General features: G+C 52.1%; 1 protein-coding gene across 2 annotated transcripts; it reads right to left on the bottom strand.

The window, feature by feature from the left end:
• Nucleotides 1–650: 650 nt before the first annotated feature.
• On the bottom strand, nt 651–13,085 carry RAB43 (RAB43, member RAS oncogene family). Of its 2 annotated transcripts, none has more exons than XM_076074517.1 (4): nt 12,771–13,085; nt 8,770–9,032; nt 5,712–5,895; nt 651–5,402 (listed from the first exon to the last, which is right to left on the bottom strand). In XM_076074517.1, exons 2-4 carry the CDS (start codon nt 8,956–8,958, stop codon nt 5,152–5,154), a joined length of 624 nt encoding a protein of 207 aa, XP_075930632.1. In that variant the 5' UTR covers nt 8,959–9,032; nt 12,771–13,085; the 3' UTR covers nt 651–5,151. The 2 variants fall into 2 exon arrangements, with proteins under 2 accessions (XP_075930632.1, XP_032828213.1); XM_032972322.2 differs by having other exon boundaries at nt 8,770–8,998.
• Between the last annotated feature and the right edge of the window lie 3,003 nt (nt 13,086–16,088).

Raw genomic sequence — 16,088 nt, 5'->3', positions numbered from 1 at the left:
CACCGATACACTGTCCAGGAATCCACCTGCCCTGTGATAGCACACGCAGCACTAAAACTTTAGGGCAGTGGCTCTTAACCTTTGCCGCAGGCTTGTACACACCCCCCCCCTCCCCAACCCCCACTTTGGTTCTTAATCGTTAACAACTGTACGATGTTCATCGATGCACAGGGAAGTGATGAATAAAAGTAGCTGCGCTGACGTGTTCGAGTGGTGCTTTTGAATGATTCCGCTTCTAAAAAAAAATAAACAAAAATTCTGCCCGTGTCTCGCATCCCCAGAAAGGGCATCTCGCACCCCCAGATGAAGAGCCACCGCTCCAGAGGGAAAGCGTGGATGGTGCGGCAGCGGTGGATAGGCCAGGGGCCGGCAACCTGCGCCTCATGCGGCTCTTGCGAAGGGACCGCTTCCCGTGACGTTATTCACGTTGCATCGCGGCTCTTGAAACGGCGAGATGCCTATATTCTTGGTTCTTTCGGTAAAGCCACGTAGAAGGGAAACAATAAAATAATAATATAAAAATATATAATAAACTATCGTAATAACGGCAAGACTTGTTTTTCTTGCCGTGGTTTTCACAGCTGATGTTGAGTGCTTGTGTTGCAGTCGAAACGTCGTGAGAATTTTATTGTTTTATATATATTTTTAAAAAAATATTTTATTGTTTCCCTTCTACGTGACTTTGCCGAAAGAACCCAAGAATATGAATCCCTGCAGTCACGAAAGCTTTGAAGCAAAATTTAACGAAGATATTTGTTTTTTGCCGAATTCGAAAAGAAAATGCGCACACCCCAGGTTAAGAAGAATCACTGCACTAGAGAGACTGGGGGCGGGGGGGCAAAGCAAGCAGTGAATATTGAGAGAGTTGGTCCAGCCCAGCGGTCGGCGACCTGCGGCTATAAGAGCCGCATGAGGTGGGGCTCTTTGACGAGCCGCTCCGTGACGTCATTTTATAATTCATCAAATCGCCGTCTCTCCTATTCGCCCTACAGTGCATTGCGGCTCTTGAAATATTGTGGGGGGATTTTTTTAATTACCGAATTTGGGGGGGGAAATGTCTCCTCTTGTTAATTTAAACTACAACTTGTATTGTATGTTACCAGAAAAAGGCCCGCTCCGCTATGCAGCTCTTTGTTCAGAAGCGACCGATCACAAATAATTTCGGTTGCCGACCCCTGGTCGAGCCCGAACACGGTGGTGTGAAATAATTCCTCACGTCAACTTGGCATGTGTCCCGTCAGATCGTCTCGCGTTCACAACCACCCGCAGAGCAGGTCAAAACAAAACGCTCACACTCACTCAACCACCTACCCACCCATTCACTCAACCACATACCCACCCACTCACTCAACCACACACCCACTCACTCAACCACACACCCATTCACTCAACCACACATCTACTCAAGCAACCACACACCCACTCAATCAACCACACACCCACTCAACCACCCACCCACTCACTCAACCACCCACCCACTCACTCAACCACCCACCCACTCACTCAACCACCCACCCATCCGCTCAACCACCCACCCATCCGCTCAACCACCCACCCATCCGCTCAACCACCCACCCATCCGCTCAACCACACACCCATCCGCTCAACCACACACCCACTCGCTCAACCACACACCCACTCGCTCAACCACACACCCACTCGCTCAACCACACACCCACTCGCTCAACCACACACCCACTCGCTCAACCACACACCCACTCGCTCAACCACACACCCACTCGCTCAACCACACACCCACTCGCTCAACCACACACCCACTCGCTCAACCACACATCTACTCGCTCAACCACACACCCACTCAAGCAACCACACACCCACTCAATCAACCACACACCCACTCAACCACCCACCCACCATTCACTCAACAACACACGCACACGCACACCCACGAACTCAACCACACACTCACTCAGCTGTGCATTGCTCGACACTGGAATTCCCTCCTCCCATCACCGTCTATTTCCTTCCCCTAAAGCGATGAGAACAATCACCTCACTGGATTCCACAAACACGTCTGGCCACTTGAGATTTTGGGCCTTCCCCCCCCCCAGCAAATGCGTTACCAAAAACACGTATACAATAAAGTGTGCTACACGGCTCGGGTTCAAAAAGCATACGAACACAACAGCTGGAATACCAGCCCCCACCTCCACCCAGACTTCGCGTGCATCGACGCGTCTCCCCGAATACAAGAAATGTGATCACACGGAATCCTTAGCAGTCGCCCTCTCGTGGCTCTCCAGGGCTTATTCCAGTAGCACTGCAAGTGGACGCGTTTTCCATCCACACGGGAATTCAAGTGTTGGCAGCTGCCGGCTACTCGCACCCTTAGGGATTTCTCTCGGCACTCGCGATTTTCCCCGACAAGGACGGACACCACAATTGTTATTATTAACTGCCTCGTCCTGCTATGCAGGAGGTCGTGCATTCGAACCCGACCCCGACGCCTGTTGTATATTTGGAGTTTGCGGTGTCTTTCTCCCCGTGGTCCTGGGGTAGTGATAGGGGTTGGGGTAGTGATGGGGGTAGTGATGGGGATAGTGATGGGGGTAGTGATGGGGGTTGAGGTAGTGATGGGGGGTTGGGGTAGTGATAGGGGTAGTGATTGGGGTAGGCTTGATCCCAGCTGGGAGGTGAGGCAGGGTATAGTAATATCAGGACGATGATGGGTTAAGGTAGAAGAGATTGGGGTTGTTGTAAGGGAGGAACGGTAGCCGGTTATAGTGACGTTGAAAGTTTCATAATCGACGAAACGTGTTTGTGCAATGCAGAAGGGCCGTTGACCTAAACGTCGCCTCCTATATATTATTATTTATTTTAAGGGCCACACGCAGTGCCATCGACGACCGTGTTGAGTTTGTCATCAATTAGGATGACGAGTTAGTCTACGGAAATGTTAGATGACAGGCCGACATAGCACAGACGAGGGCGGTGGCCTAGCGTCAATGAACATGTGACCGAGACCCCTCAGCTGCCCACGGAGCAACGTGCCGGGTAGCAGTGGGCAATTGTATCAAATTACACCGCTGTACTCTACTTCTATGCTCCCGCGTTCATGCTATCCGCCTTTACCAACCCGCATTTCGTCAAATTACCAGCACAATACACGGGTGAATACGTCATTGAGTGAGTGAGTGAGCGAGTGGGTAAATAGGGGAATTTAGTCATCGGTTGAGTGGGTGGGTGAGAGAGTGCATGAATCGGTGAGTGGGCGAATGAGAAATTGGGCGAGTGACTGAGTGTGTGAGTAAGTGGGTGATAAAGTGGGCGAATTAGCTATTGGGCGAGTGGGTAAGAGAGTGGGTGAATGAGTGAGTGATTGGGCGAGTGAGTGATTGGGCGAGTGAGTGATTGGGCGAGTGATTGGGCGAGTGAGTGGGCGAGTGACCGAGAGTGTGTTGCTGGGACCAGCGGTGCAGTGGTTGATGCCAGCGTGGGATGAGATGAATCGGTCAGAGTCTGCCAGAGACCAAGTCCTCAACACGGGTGGCGGCATCGATGGGTGAAGTTCACGGGAACGGCAGCCACGGGGTACCTTCGCCCACGATCAGCTCAACCGCAGTGAACCCTGACCCAGCCAGAACTCAGAAGCTAAGCAGGCCTTAGCCTGAGCAGTGGCCCGGATGGGCGACCCGCGTGCCGACACGGCCGCCATCGCTCTACGGAGCGACGCCGTTGTCTTCACTGCTCTCCCGTACCAGCCCGCACAGACCAGAGTGGCGCAGAATGTTCAAACATCAGTCACGGGCCGCCCGGGGTGGGCAGGAACCTCATCCAGCAGTGGACAAACGCAAGGGGCCCGTACGCTCGTAAGTGCGTCACAGTGGCTCCAAGCGAGGCAGCCGTGCTTCCGGGGGGGTATCTGGTGACTCGGCGCGCTGCTTTTGTAAGTCGGGAGTTTCCAGGACATACCGCTGACTCCCACAGTGAAACTGGAATATGTATACATATATAAAGTGATTAAGGTCCATAAAATAAACAAAATAGACAAACCGCACACGCCCCTTATCCCGCACCCCCTAGAAAATAAGGTCCCTCGAATGAGTAAGTAACAAATGGACCCTGCCATGTCATGGTCCGGGATTGATCCCAAGATCAAGCTTGCAAGAAGGTGGCTCAGACCCACGACAAAAACTCCGCCGCAGACAAGAGACGGCTGCTGAGTGACGCCGGGGGCATTGGCAACGCCGCGTCGGGGGACGCCACGCCAGAGTTCAAATCCCGGTCCCGTGTCTTGCTGTACCACACCAGCCCACCTCTTCTCTCGGCCATTCCACTCACTCACACACACATCAGTCACACCTCTTCTCCAGCCCATGCCGTGCCGGTTTAGCCCCCTCCCTCCGACAAAACAGAAGCTGCTTGGGCATGCTGCGGCTGGGCATGCTGGCTACATGACCCAGCCAAGACAGCCTCGCCTGCTGGAAGAGCTCACCGATGATGGGGACTGTGTCCAGACCTTTCAAGGTTCTGCGAGCTCCTCACACAATCCAGTCTGGTTACACCCGGGATGGATTGTAGACAGGCCAGCCTGAATGTCTCGAACCGGGTGCAGATGTTCCTTTTCTAAGGGGGGTCCACGCCTCGCAAGCAAAGAGAATGGAGGGCATGACGGTGGGTGATAAGACCCGGAGTTTCGTGTGGAGCGACAGGCCAGGAAGCTACCACAGAGCAGTTTTACGCAGCTGATGAAAAGATAATGCCGCTTGGCTGATTCGGTGCAAGGGCCTCTGCTGCAAAACGGGAGCTGGCCATCGGCAACTCAGCCCACGTACGGGAACGCCTCCACTAACAAAAAGTAACGCAAGGTACAAAAGTCAGCGATTCACCCGGATACCCTCGGACAGACTGTTGCGGCGTGTGCTGTCAGTGGCACAGCACAAGAGGGCGTTGGGTGGCCAGCACCACGCCCGACCGCCTTTGTCTCCCGAGTGGCGATGTTTACGCCTCGCACCAGGCACGCATTTTAGGGCCGAGTTTGACCTAGGTGAGGCCCAGGACCAGTTCAGATGAATCGTCACCGGCGTCGGCCGTGAGCGAGAATCGCCGAGTTGGGAGCACAGCGCTCTGAACGCCACCGCTCCTCGCGCGCCGCACCCGCACCCGCACCCGCACCCGCTCGCATGCTCCTCAGCATCCGCACCCCCAGCCGGCGCCGACGGCGCGCGAGTCCAGTTTGAGCGAGCCATGCCGCGAGTCCGACACGGAGGGGCCGCCGTTGCGGGCCAACAGCTCGGCGGCCAGGCGCAGGAACACCTCGTCCACGTTGTCCGCCTCCTTGGCCGAGGTCTCGAGCGCGGCCAGCATGCCGTGCCGCCGCGCCAGCTCCTGACCCTCCTCCCACGACACCTGGCGCCCCTCGGCCATGTCCAGCTTGTTGCCTGCGGGGGACCGGCAGACGCGAGGAGCGGTTGCGATCACGGCGACGGTTAGCAGTTGCGATGGCGAGGGTGGTGGTGGTGGTGGTGGTGGTGCCGGTGGCGGTTGCAATGGTGAGGCTGAGGAGATGGCGGTGAGCATGGTGGTGACGGTGGTTATGATGGTGAGGACGAGGTGACGGCGGTGAGGATGAGATGGCGGTGATGATGCGAGGATGAGGTGACGACGGTGAGGATCGCGGTGACGGTGGCGAGGACGAGTTAATGATGGTGAAGATGACGGTGAGCGCGGCGGGTTTGCCGGCGCCGCACCGATGAGCAGTTGCACGAGGTTGTGCCCGGCGTAGCGGTTGATGTCGTCGATCCATCGCGGCACGGAGAGGAAGGAGGGCCGGCTGGTGATGTCGTAGGCCAGCACCGCGCCGTTGGCGCTGCGGTAGTAGCTCTGCGTGATCGTCTTGAAGCGCTCCTGCCCGGCCGTGTCCCAGATCTGAAGCTGCGTCCGGATTCACCGACAGCACCGGCAGCAACGTCAACCGCCACCACCACCACCACCACCAATACCCCCCCCCCATTCGAAACAAAGTGACGGTAACGTCACCAGGGCACGGGTGCCTGGCCGGGTGCACTCTGAGGCAACCACCGCTACCACCACTGCCGCCACCAACACCGCTGCCGCCATCACTGCCGCCACTGCCACTCCACCACCGCCATCACAACCACCACCACCACGGCCTCTCGCAGACTTAACACGACTGGGCGGTGGGTAGTGGTGGTGGCTACGCTGCTGCATGTGCCTGCCTGTATTCCAGCGCTGTAGAGGCAGCAGGGAGGGTTGGTGGACCACCGCACAGAAGTTGTTGTGAAACTCCCTTCCCTGTGGGTGAGCGTCGAGGAACCGTTTACTCCGGCATGCCAGAAGGCAGTGCAGCAAACCGCGGACTAATCCCCATCTGTTCCATCTGTACGGGGACAGAGTGTTTCCCCACTCGCACGTGTCGTGGATTCAGCCGCGTCGCGGACCTACCCTTTGGAGGCAACACATTTGTTACCTCCAACACTCGGGTTAACAGGATAACAACCTGTGGAGGTGACCAACAGGCTAACTACACTAATTACAACGTGACTCGCTGCAATTGACCGGACCACAGCTTGGGTCGAGGTCCACGTGTTGAGGACTCTGCAGGAGGGAGAGCGGAGACGAGAGGCCGACCGAAATTCGGTTTCGTTTGCGGCGCCGAAAGTTGGCAAATGGCCTCTTTCGGCATCGTTTCGGTTTCGGCCGAAAGTCGATTTTTAACTTCCGATCTGGTTTCGGTTTCTTCAGGATGAACAACAGCAGCCGGTCCCCTCTGGGGGACTCCGCTTGTATCGCCTGCGGCGGGGCCGGCTCCGCCCCTGGCCACGGCCACCTTCCAGAACCCTCTAGCGGGATCTCCACCCGGACCACGTGACTACCCCCACTCGCCCTACTTGGGGCCCCTTTGCAGACTTAACCGGTCACGTGTCCTCTTGGGTCAACCAGAGTGCACGGCCCTCCAGCGATCCTTTCTCTATGGGCCGCACTCGCACAGCCGATCCTCTAGGGCTGCCATTGCACGCCGAGGGCGACGGCATCAAGCGCCGTCAAATCGGCGCCGACCGAGGCCCTCTAGGGCCGGTACTGCACCCACATCCAAGTGGTGCCCGCGATGCCGCGACACCGCACGCGGTGCCTCCCGGGGGCCTTCAAGCGCAGTGACATCCCGCGATGTCACTGCGCATGCGCAGGTTTTCTCCCCACGTGCATAACCGTTCAGAATCTTTATAGAAACTGCAGGAGGAGGAATCCGATGTGCTACGAAGCTCTTTATCACAGATGTCCAGCGTTGGCCGATAACACTTTTATAGAGGACCGCAGAGCTTGGAGGGGAATTGTATAATGCTAAACACAAATGCACTAGAACACGCGATATTGCGTATAAGGTATAGAATATAGAATTCATACGTAATAAATATACTTTGGACAATGTTAGTGTCGGTGGATGGGGGTTATTGGGGAGCGGTGGTGCAGCGGTTAGCGCGCTGCGCTACGAACCCCAGCTACCCGAGTTCAAATCCCGCTCATGACCACAAACACCGGTGACGATTATTTGAACCGGTCCTGGGCCTCCCCTAGGTTGACTCAGCCTCAAATGAGGACCTGGTCTCCCACTGCTGCTGCTCGCTAACAGCACTTGGCCCCAAAATTCTGTTGAGGCTACACGGGGGACCTTGGTCTTTGATAAGAGCGTGGTGGGGGGTAAGGGCGGAGTGGGGGGATGAGGGAGGGGTGGTGGTGGTGGTGGGGGATGGCGGACGGGGGTAAGGGGCGGTGGAGGGGGGTGGTGACCCGATTGTTTGTACAGCAAATTACATCGAGCAATGGAATCAGCTAGTGGGGGGGGGGGGGTTTCTCATTCTCAGCGCGTTGCACAACAAAGCAAAGTGCACGGCCACGCGGTGGTCCCAATGGCAATGCCGCCTCGCCGAACTGGACCGGGGATTAAACGAGCAAGCCGAGGAAATCCGCCGCTGCGCTTAAAACTCAGCGAGAGGGTGCGCGCTGGTAACGCGCGCGCTACGTGCAACGCAGCCAATGCCACATTAAGGTAGTGCGGGGCCTGTAGCATGTGTTATAAAGGGAGCCTTGAATTTAAAAAAAAAATTAAAACGTAAAAAAAAAACGCACGCATTTTTTTTTAACTCGCACAAGTGAAGAAAATGGATTTTTTTCATTTGCTACACGGCCAGATAATACGACAAAAAATTGATAACCTTAAACACCCGGTCGTTCGTAAAAGTTGAAGGCGGTGTAGTACTATAGTAATAGAGTTACGTGCAGAATCGCTGCACCGGAATCGATGGCTTGAAAGCGTTTCGCGCGGGGCCCTTGAAAGCGCGGGGCCCGTAGCTACGTGCCACCTTTGCTGCGGGGATAATCCGGCCCTGACAACTGCGCGTTAAAGTAAACGCAAGCGCCGTCCCGCACGCCGGCCTCTGGCGAGCACAGCGGCCACAGCGGTGGCGTGACGTTCAGCGGCGCGCTACACCTGACCCCGACCCCGACGCCTGTATATTTGGAGTTTGTACGTCTCGCTCGCTCTCTCTCTCCCCGTGGATTTTTTTTAACCGTGCCGTGCGGATTTTTCACCCCCACATTCAGAATCATCACGCGTTTGTAGTACTCTGAAAAAAAAGAGCTGGAAAGCTCAGCGGTGCCTTACCTGGTAAAATGAAAAGTTTCGAGGGATTTTTTTTTTTTGGGGGATGGGGGGTGGGGGGATAATAGCTCGTTACGTGGGCCCTACGATTGGACGAGCCCCGGGTCGCGTTCCCGCGCGATCGTCACCTTGATCCTTTTGCCCTGCATGTCGACGGTCTTCATGGCAAAGTCGACGCCGATGGTGTTGCGCTGCCTCTCGAGGAAGATCCCGGACTTGAACCGCTGCACGACGCACGTCTTGCCCACGTCGGGGTCGCCGACGAGGATGACCTTGAAGAGGAAGTCGCACGCGCCGCCGCCCTCGCCATCGTGCATCGTCGCGCGGCTGCCACGGACGTCCCAACCACCGCGACGCCTGCACGCGCGTGATCACGCCGGCCCGGCAAAGCCTGCACGCGCGTGATCACGCCGGCCCGGCAGGGCCCCGCACGCGCGTGATAAAATAAAATCACGAGCACATTTCACTTGCCGATCTCGTCGAAGGAGGGGGGGGACCATATAAGCTGCCACGCAAACTCCGGTCATCCCCGCAGCAGCAGCAGCAGCGCCTTTTTTGGCTGGCCCCATCGAACAAAGGCGGTGCTCGCCGACACCGCGCGCTTTCAGGTGCCGCCCTTCTGCGGCCGTCTGGAACGCGCTCTCCCTTCCGGTATTAGCGGGCCACTGGGGGCTACGCACTTTTAAATCATCTCGATTGAAGTGTCTTTTCTTGAGAAGCGCTTTTTGTGTTTAGTTCATTGTCATTGCCCCCACACCTCCGATTAGCGCGGTTGGCTACGTACGGTGCGAAAGAAGTTCGACATCCACACGCACGTCTGATGTCAGGGCGCTAACGTCGTCATAGCAGAGAGCGTAGCAACGTGCCGCTACTGCGTGTCACGGACGAGTACAGTTCAGCTCATCCACTCACCAAACCCAACCGATCATTCACTCGCTCATCTGGCACGCTCGCTCACCCACCCACCCACTCGCTCACCCATTTGCTCACCGATTCAATCTCCCACTCATTGCTCCCGGCGGTATTAAACGGGGCTGCTATGCAGCTCGGAACCACGAACGTAGACAACAAGCGGCAAACGCGCCACCGCTCGGCCATAATAACACTGACCCACCACCCACGCCGGTTGTTATCACCACGGGCCACAAAGCGATTTTCCTACTCGCAAGGCCACCGAGGCATTGGTGCTCATATCCTGTTAACAGCCCTGCAGAGTCCCTGGTGGCACTTCCACATTTCTATGACGGGAACTGAATGCATCCATCGATAGCACAACCACTGTTGACGTCATCACACAGTGGTACTTATGTGGGAGGGATAACGCCTCATAACTCAATTCGTATTGGTATAAATCACACTAGTATAATGATAACGCGTCATAACTCACACTCGTGCTAGTATAACGCGTTATAACTCACACTCGTGCTAGTATAACACGTTATAACTCACACTAGTGCTAGTATAACACGTTATAACTCACACTAGTGCTAGTATAACGCGTTATAACTCACACTAGTGCTAGTATAACGCGTTATAACTCACACTAGTGCTAGTATAACACGTTATAACTCACACTAGTGCTAGTATAACGCGTTATAACTCACACTAGTGCTAGTATAACGCGTTATAACTCACACTAGTGCTAGTATAACACGTTATAACTCACACTAGTGCTAGTATAACGCGTTATAACTCACCCTAGTGCTAGTATAACGCGTTATAACTCACACTCGTGCTAGTATAACACGTTATAACTCACACTAGTGCTAGTATAACACGTTATAACTAACACTAGTGCTAGTATAACACGTTATAACTTACACTCGTGCTAGTATAACACGTTACAACTCACACTAGCGCTAGTATAACACGTTATAACTCACACTAGTGCTAGTATAACACGTTATAACTCACACTAGTGCTAGTATAACACGTTATAACTCACACTAGTGCTAGTATAACACGTTATAACTCACACTAGTGCTAGTATAACACGTTCTAACTCACACTAGTGCTAGTATAACACGTTATAACTCACACTAGTGCAAGTATAACACGTTATAACTCACACTAGTGCTAGTAAAACATGTTATAACTCACACTAGCGCTAGTATAACACGTTATAACTCACACTAGTTCTAGTATAACACGTTATAACTCACACTAGTGCTAGTATAACACGTTATAACTCACACTAGTGCTAGTATAACACGTTATAACTCACCCTAGTGCTAGTATAACACGTTATGAATCACACTAGTGCTAGCATAACGCGTTATAACTCACACTAGTGCTAGTATAACACGTTATAACTCACACTAGTGCTAGTAAAACACGTTATAACTCACACTAGTGCTAGTATAACACGTTATAACTCACACTAGTGCTAGTATAACACGTTATAACTCACTAGTGCTAGTATAACACGTTATAACTCACACTAGTGCTAGTATAACACGTTATAACTCACACTAGTGCTAGTATAACACGTTATAACTCAGACTAGTGCTAGTATAACACGTTATAACTCACACTAGTGCTAGTATAACACGTTATAACTCACACTCGTGCTAGAATAACACGTTATAACTCACACTCGTGCTAGTATAACGCGTTATAACTCACACTAGTGCTAGTATAACACGTTATAACTCACACTAGTGCTAGTATAACACGTTATAACTCACACTAGTGCTAGTAAAACACGTTATAACTCACACTAGTGCTAGTATAACACGTTATAACTCACACTAGTGCTAGTATATCACGTTATAACTCACACTAGTGCTAGTATAACACGTTATAACTCACACTAGTGCTAGTATAACGTTATAACTCACACTAGTGCTAGTATAACACGTTATAACTCACAATAGTGCTAGTATAACACGTTATAACTCACACTAGTGCTAGTATAACGTTATAACTCACACTAGTGCTAGTATAACACGTTATAACTCACACTAGTGCTAGTAAAACACGTTATAACTCACACTAGTGCTAGAATAACACGTTATAACTCACACTAGTTCTAGTATAACACGTTATAACTCACACTAGTGCTAGTATAACACGTTATAACTCACACTAGTGCTAGAATAACACGTTATAACTCACACTAGTTCCAGTATAACACGTTATAACTCACACTAGTTCCAGTATAACACGTGTACTAACTCGTGTTACAATCGCGCTCTCTTGCACAGTTACTGCTGTTATAACGCACCAGTGCAGTACAGTACACTGCTGCAGTCTCTATACACTGCTGCAGTCTCTATCCACAGTCTCTATCCACTGCTGCAGTCTCTATCCACTCCTGCAGTCTCTATCCACTGTCTCTATCCACAGTCTCTATCCACTGCTGCAGTCTCTATCCACTGCTGCAGTCTCTATCCACTGTCTCTATCCACTGCTGCAGTTTCTACCCACTGCTGCAGTCTCTATCCACTGCTGCAGTCTCTATCCACAGTGTCTATCCACTGCTGCAGTCTCTATCCACAGTCTCTATCCACTGCTGCAGTCTCTATCCACTGCTGCAGTCTCTATCCACTGTCTCTATCCACTGCTGCAGTCTCTATCCACTGTCTCTATCCACTGCTGCAGTCTCTATCCACTGTCTCTATCCACTGCTGCAGTCTCTATCCACTGCTGCAGTCTCTATCCACTGCTGCAGTCTCTATCCACTGCTGCAGTCTCTATCCACTGCTGCAGTCTCTATCCACTGCTGCAGTCTCTATCCAGTGCTGCAGTCTCTATCCAGTGCTGCAGTCTCTATCCACTGCTGCAGTCTCTATCCACTGCTGCAGTCTCTATCCACAGTCTCTATCCACTGCTGCAGTCTCTATCCACAGTCTCTATCCACTGCTGCAGTCTCTATCCACTGCTGCAGTCTCTATCCACTGCTGCAGTCTCTATCCACTGCTGCAGTCTCTATCCACTGCTGCAGTCTCTATCCACTGCTGCAGTCTCTATCCACAGTCTCTCTCCACTGCTGCAGTCTCTATCCACTGCTGCAGTCTCTATCCACTGCTGCAGTCTCTATCCACTGCTGCAGTCTCTATCCACTGCTGCAGTCTCTATCCACTGCTGCAGTCTCTATCCACTGCTGCAGTCTCTATCCACTGCTAACCTGATTCGAGGCGACGTGGAGCGCAGCCGAGATGAGTGAAACTTGGCAGGTCGACGCACTCGGAACGCGTCTTGCGTGGCAGGCGATTGCGAATCAACAGCGGCGACTACGGTTACTAACAAGGACGACAAGAATGCCGACGTGATTTTAACGAAGCAAAGGGGGGCATGGGTAAAAATAAAAAGACGACAATTTAAAAAAAAAACAAATCTCTGAAAGTTTCCCTCGCCCCGAACTGGAAACTTTGAGACGGAAGCCCAAGAAACCGCGGAGGTTAAAGGGCAGCAGCGTGACGTCACCGCTGAGGCCGCACCCCCTTTGGGTTTCTTTTCGGAGATCTTCTTCCACCGGAAGATGTCTTCCGCCACGGGTAGGAGTGGCGGTGGTAGTGGTGGTGGTAGTGGTGGTAGGAGTAGTGGTGGTGGTAGTAGTTATAGTGATAGTGGTGGTGGTGGTAGTGGTGGTAGGAGTAGTGGTAGTAGTTGTGGTGGTAGTGGTAGTTGTGGTATTAGTGGTGGTAGTAGTTATGGTGATAGTGGTGGTGATAGTGGTGGTGGTAGGGGTGGTGGTAGTGGTGGTAAGAGTAGTGGTAGTAGTGGTGGTAGTAGTAGTGGCGGTCATAGTGGTGGTAGTAGTGGTGGTAGTAGTGGTGGAAGGAGTAGTGGTGGTGGTAGTAGTGGTGGTAGGAGTAGTGGTGGTAGTAGTTATGGTGATGGTGGTAGTAGTGGCGGTGGTAGTGGTGGTGGTAGTAGTTATGGTGATAGTGGTGGTGATAGTGGTGGTGGTAGTAGTGGCGGTGGTAGTGGTGGTGGTAGTAGTGGTGGTAGTAGTTGTGGTAGTAGTTGTGGTATTAGTGGTGGTAGGAGAAGTGGTAGTAGTGGTGGTGGTAGTAGTTGTAGTGGTAGTGGTGGTATTAGTGGTGGTAGTAGTTGTGGTGGTAGTGGTGGTAGTAGTTATGGTGATATTGGTGGTGGTGGTAATAGTTGTGGTGTTAGAAGTGGTGGTAGTAGTGGTGGCAGTAGTTGTGGTAGTAGTAGTAGTGGTGGTGGTAGTAGTCGTGGTGGTAGTAGTTGTGGTGGTAGTGGTAGTAGTGGTGGTGGTAGTAGTTGTGGTGGTGGTAGTGGTGGTAGTAGTTATGGTGATATTGGTGGTGGTAGTAGTAGTTGTGGTGGTAGTGGTAGTAGTGGTGGCAGTAGTTCTGGTGGTAGTGGTAGTAGTGGTGGTAGTAGTAGTAGTTGTGGTGTTAGTGCTGGTTGTAGTGGTGGTGGTAGTAGTGGTGGCAGTAGTTGTGGTGGTAGTGGTAGTAGTGGTGGTAGTAGTAGTGGCGGTCATAGTGGTGGTGGTAGTAGTGGTGGTAGTAGTGGTGGTAGGAGTAGTGGTAGTAGTGCCGGTGGTAGTGGTGGTGGTAGTGGTGGTAGGAGTAGTGGTGGTGGTAGTAGTTATGGTGATAGTGGTGGTGATAGTGGTAGTAGTGGCGGTGGTAGTAGTTGTGGTAGGTGTTGTGGTATTAGTGGTGGTAGGAGTAGTGGTAGTAGTGGTGGTGGTAGTAGTTGTAGTGGTGGTATTAGTGGTGGTGGTAGTAGTTGTGGTGGTAGTGGTGGTAGTAGTTATGGTGATATTGGTGGTGGTGGTAATAGTTGTGGTGTTAGAAGTGGTGGTAGTAGTGGTGGCAGTAGTTGTGGTAGTAGTAGTAGTGGTGGTGGTAGTAGTAGTGGTGGTAGTAGTTGTGGTGGTAGTGGTAGTAGTGGTAGTAGTGGTGGTGGTAGTAGTTGTGGTGGTGGTAGTAGTTATGGTGATATGGGTGGTGATAGTAGTAGTTGTGGTGTTAGTGGTGGTGGTAGTAGTGGTGGTAGTAGCGGTGGCAGTAGTTGTGGTGGTAGTGGTAGTAGTGGTGGTAGTAGTAGTTGTGATGGTAGTAGTGATGGTAGTGGGGCGTGGTAGTAGTTCTGGTGGTAGTGGGGAGTGGTAGTAGTTATGGTAGTAGTGGTGGTGGTAGTGGTGGTGGTAGTAGTGATAGTAGTGGGGAGTGGTAGTAGTTGTGATGGTAGTAGTGGTGGTGGTAGTGGTGGTGGTAGTGATGGTGGTGGTGGTAGTAGTGATAGTAGTGGGGAGTGGTAGTAGTTGTGATGGTAGTAGTGGTGGTGGTAGTGGTGGTAGTGATGGTGGTGGTGGTAGTAGTTCTGGTGGTATTGGGGAGTGGTAGTAGTTATGGTAGTAGTGGTGGTGGTAGTGGTGGTGGTAGTGGTGGTGGTGGTAGTGGTGGTAGTGGTGGTGGTAGTAGTGATAGTAGTGGGGAGTGGTAGTAGTGGTGGTGGTAGTGGTGGTAGTGATGGTGGTGGTAGTGCAACACCGTGCTGCGCGTGGAACACCGCCACCCGAGTTTCGATACCATCTCAGATACCATCTCAGGCATCGATACCATCTCAGGTACCATCTCAGGCATCAATACCATCTCAGATACCATCTCAGATACCATCTCAGGCATCGATACCATCTCAGATACCATCTCAGATACCATCTCAGATACCATCTCAGGCATCGATACCATCTCAGATACCATCTCAGATACCATCTCAGGCATCGATACCATCTCAGATACCATCTCAGATACCATCTCAGGCATCGATACCATCTCAGATACCATCTCAGATACCATCTCAGGCATCGATACCATCTCAGGTACCATCTCAGGCATTAATACCATCTCAGATACCATCTCAGATACCATCTCAGATACCATCTCAGGCATCGATACCATCTCAGATACCATCTCAGATACCATCTCAGATACCATCTCAGGCATCGATACCATCTCAGATACCATCTCAGATACCATCTCAGATACCATCTCAGGCATCGATACCATCTCAGATACCATCTCAGATACCATCTCAGATACCATCTCAGGCATCGATACCATCTCAGGCATCGATACCATCTCAGATACCATCTCAGATACCATCTCAGGCATCGATACCATCTCAGATACCATCTCAGATACCATCTCAGATACCATCTCAGGCATCAATACCATCTCAGATACCATCTCAGATACCATCTCAGGCATCAATACCATCTCAGGCATCAATACCATCTCAGGTACCATCTCAGGCATCAATACCATCTCAGATACCATCTCAGATACCATCTCAGGCATCAATACCATCTCAGATACCATCTCAGATACCATCTCAGGCATCAATACCATCTCAGATACCATCTCAGATACCATCTCAGGCATCAATACCATCTCAGATACCATCTCAGATACCATCTCAGGCATCGATACCATCTCAGATACCATCTCAGATACCATCT

The sequence above is a fragment of the Petromyzon marinus genome, chromosome 48, assembly GCF_048934315.1.
Source record: "Petromyzon marinus isolate PM22_M1 ecotype Great Lakes invasive population chromosome 48, UKy_Petmar_22M1.pri1.0, whole genome shotgun sequence".
Taxonomy (NCBI): Eukaryota; Metazoa; Chordata; class Hyperoartia; order Petromyzontiformes; family Petromyzontidae; genus Petromyzon; species Petromyzon marinus.
The sequence above is the reverse complement of the archived record's forward strand: the minus strand, read 5'-3'. Positions and strand labels throughout refer to the sequence as shown.

Bases quoted from the DNA above. Each gene is read 5' to 3' on its own strand.
- RAB43 (XM_076074517.1), bottom strand. From the start codon at position 8,958: ATGCACGATGGCGAGGGCGGCGGCGCGTGCGACTTCCTCTTCAAGGTC. The intron at 5,896-8,769 runs GTGACGATCGCG...ATCCGGACGCAG, and splicing joins TGCAGGGCAAAAGGATCAAG to CTTCAGATCTGGGACACGGC. The intron at 5,403-5,711 runs GTGCGGCGCCGG...GGTCCCCCGCAG, and splicing joins CCTCGTGCAACTGCTCATCG to GCAACAAGCTGGACATGGCC.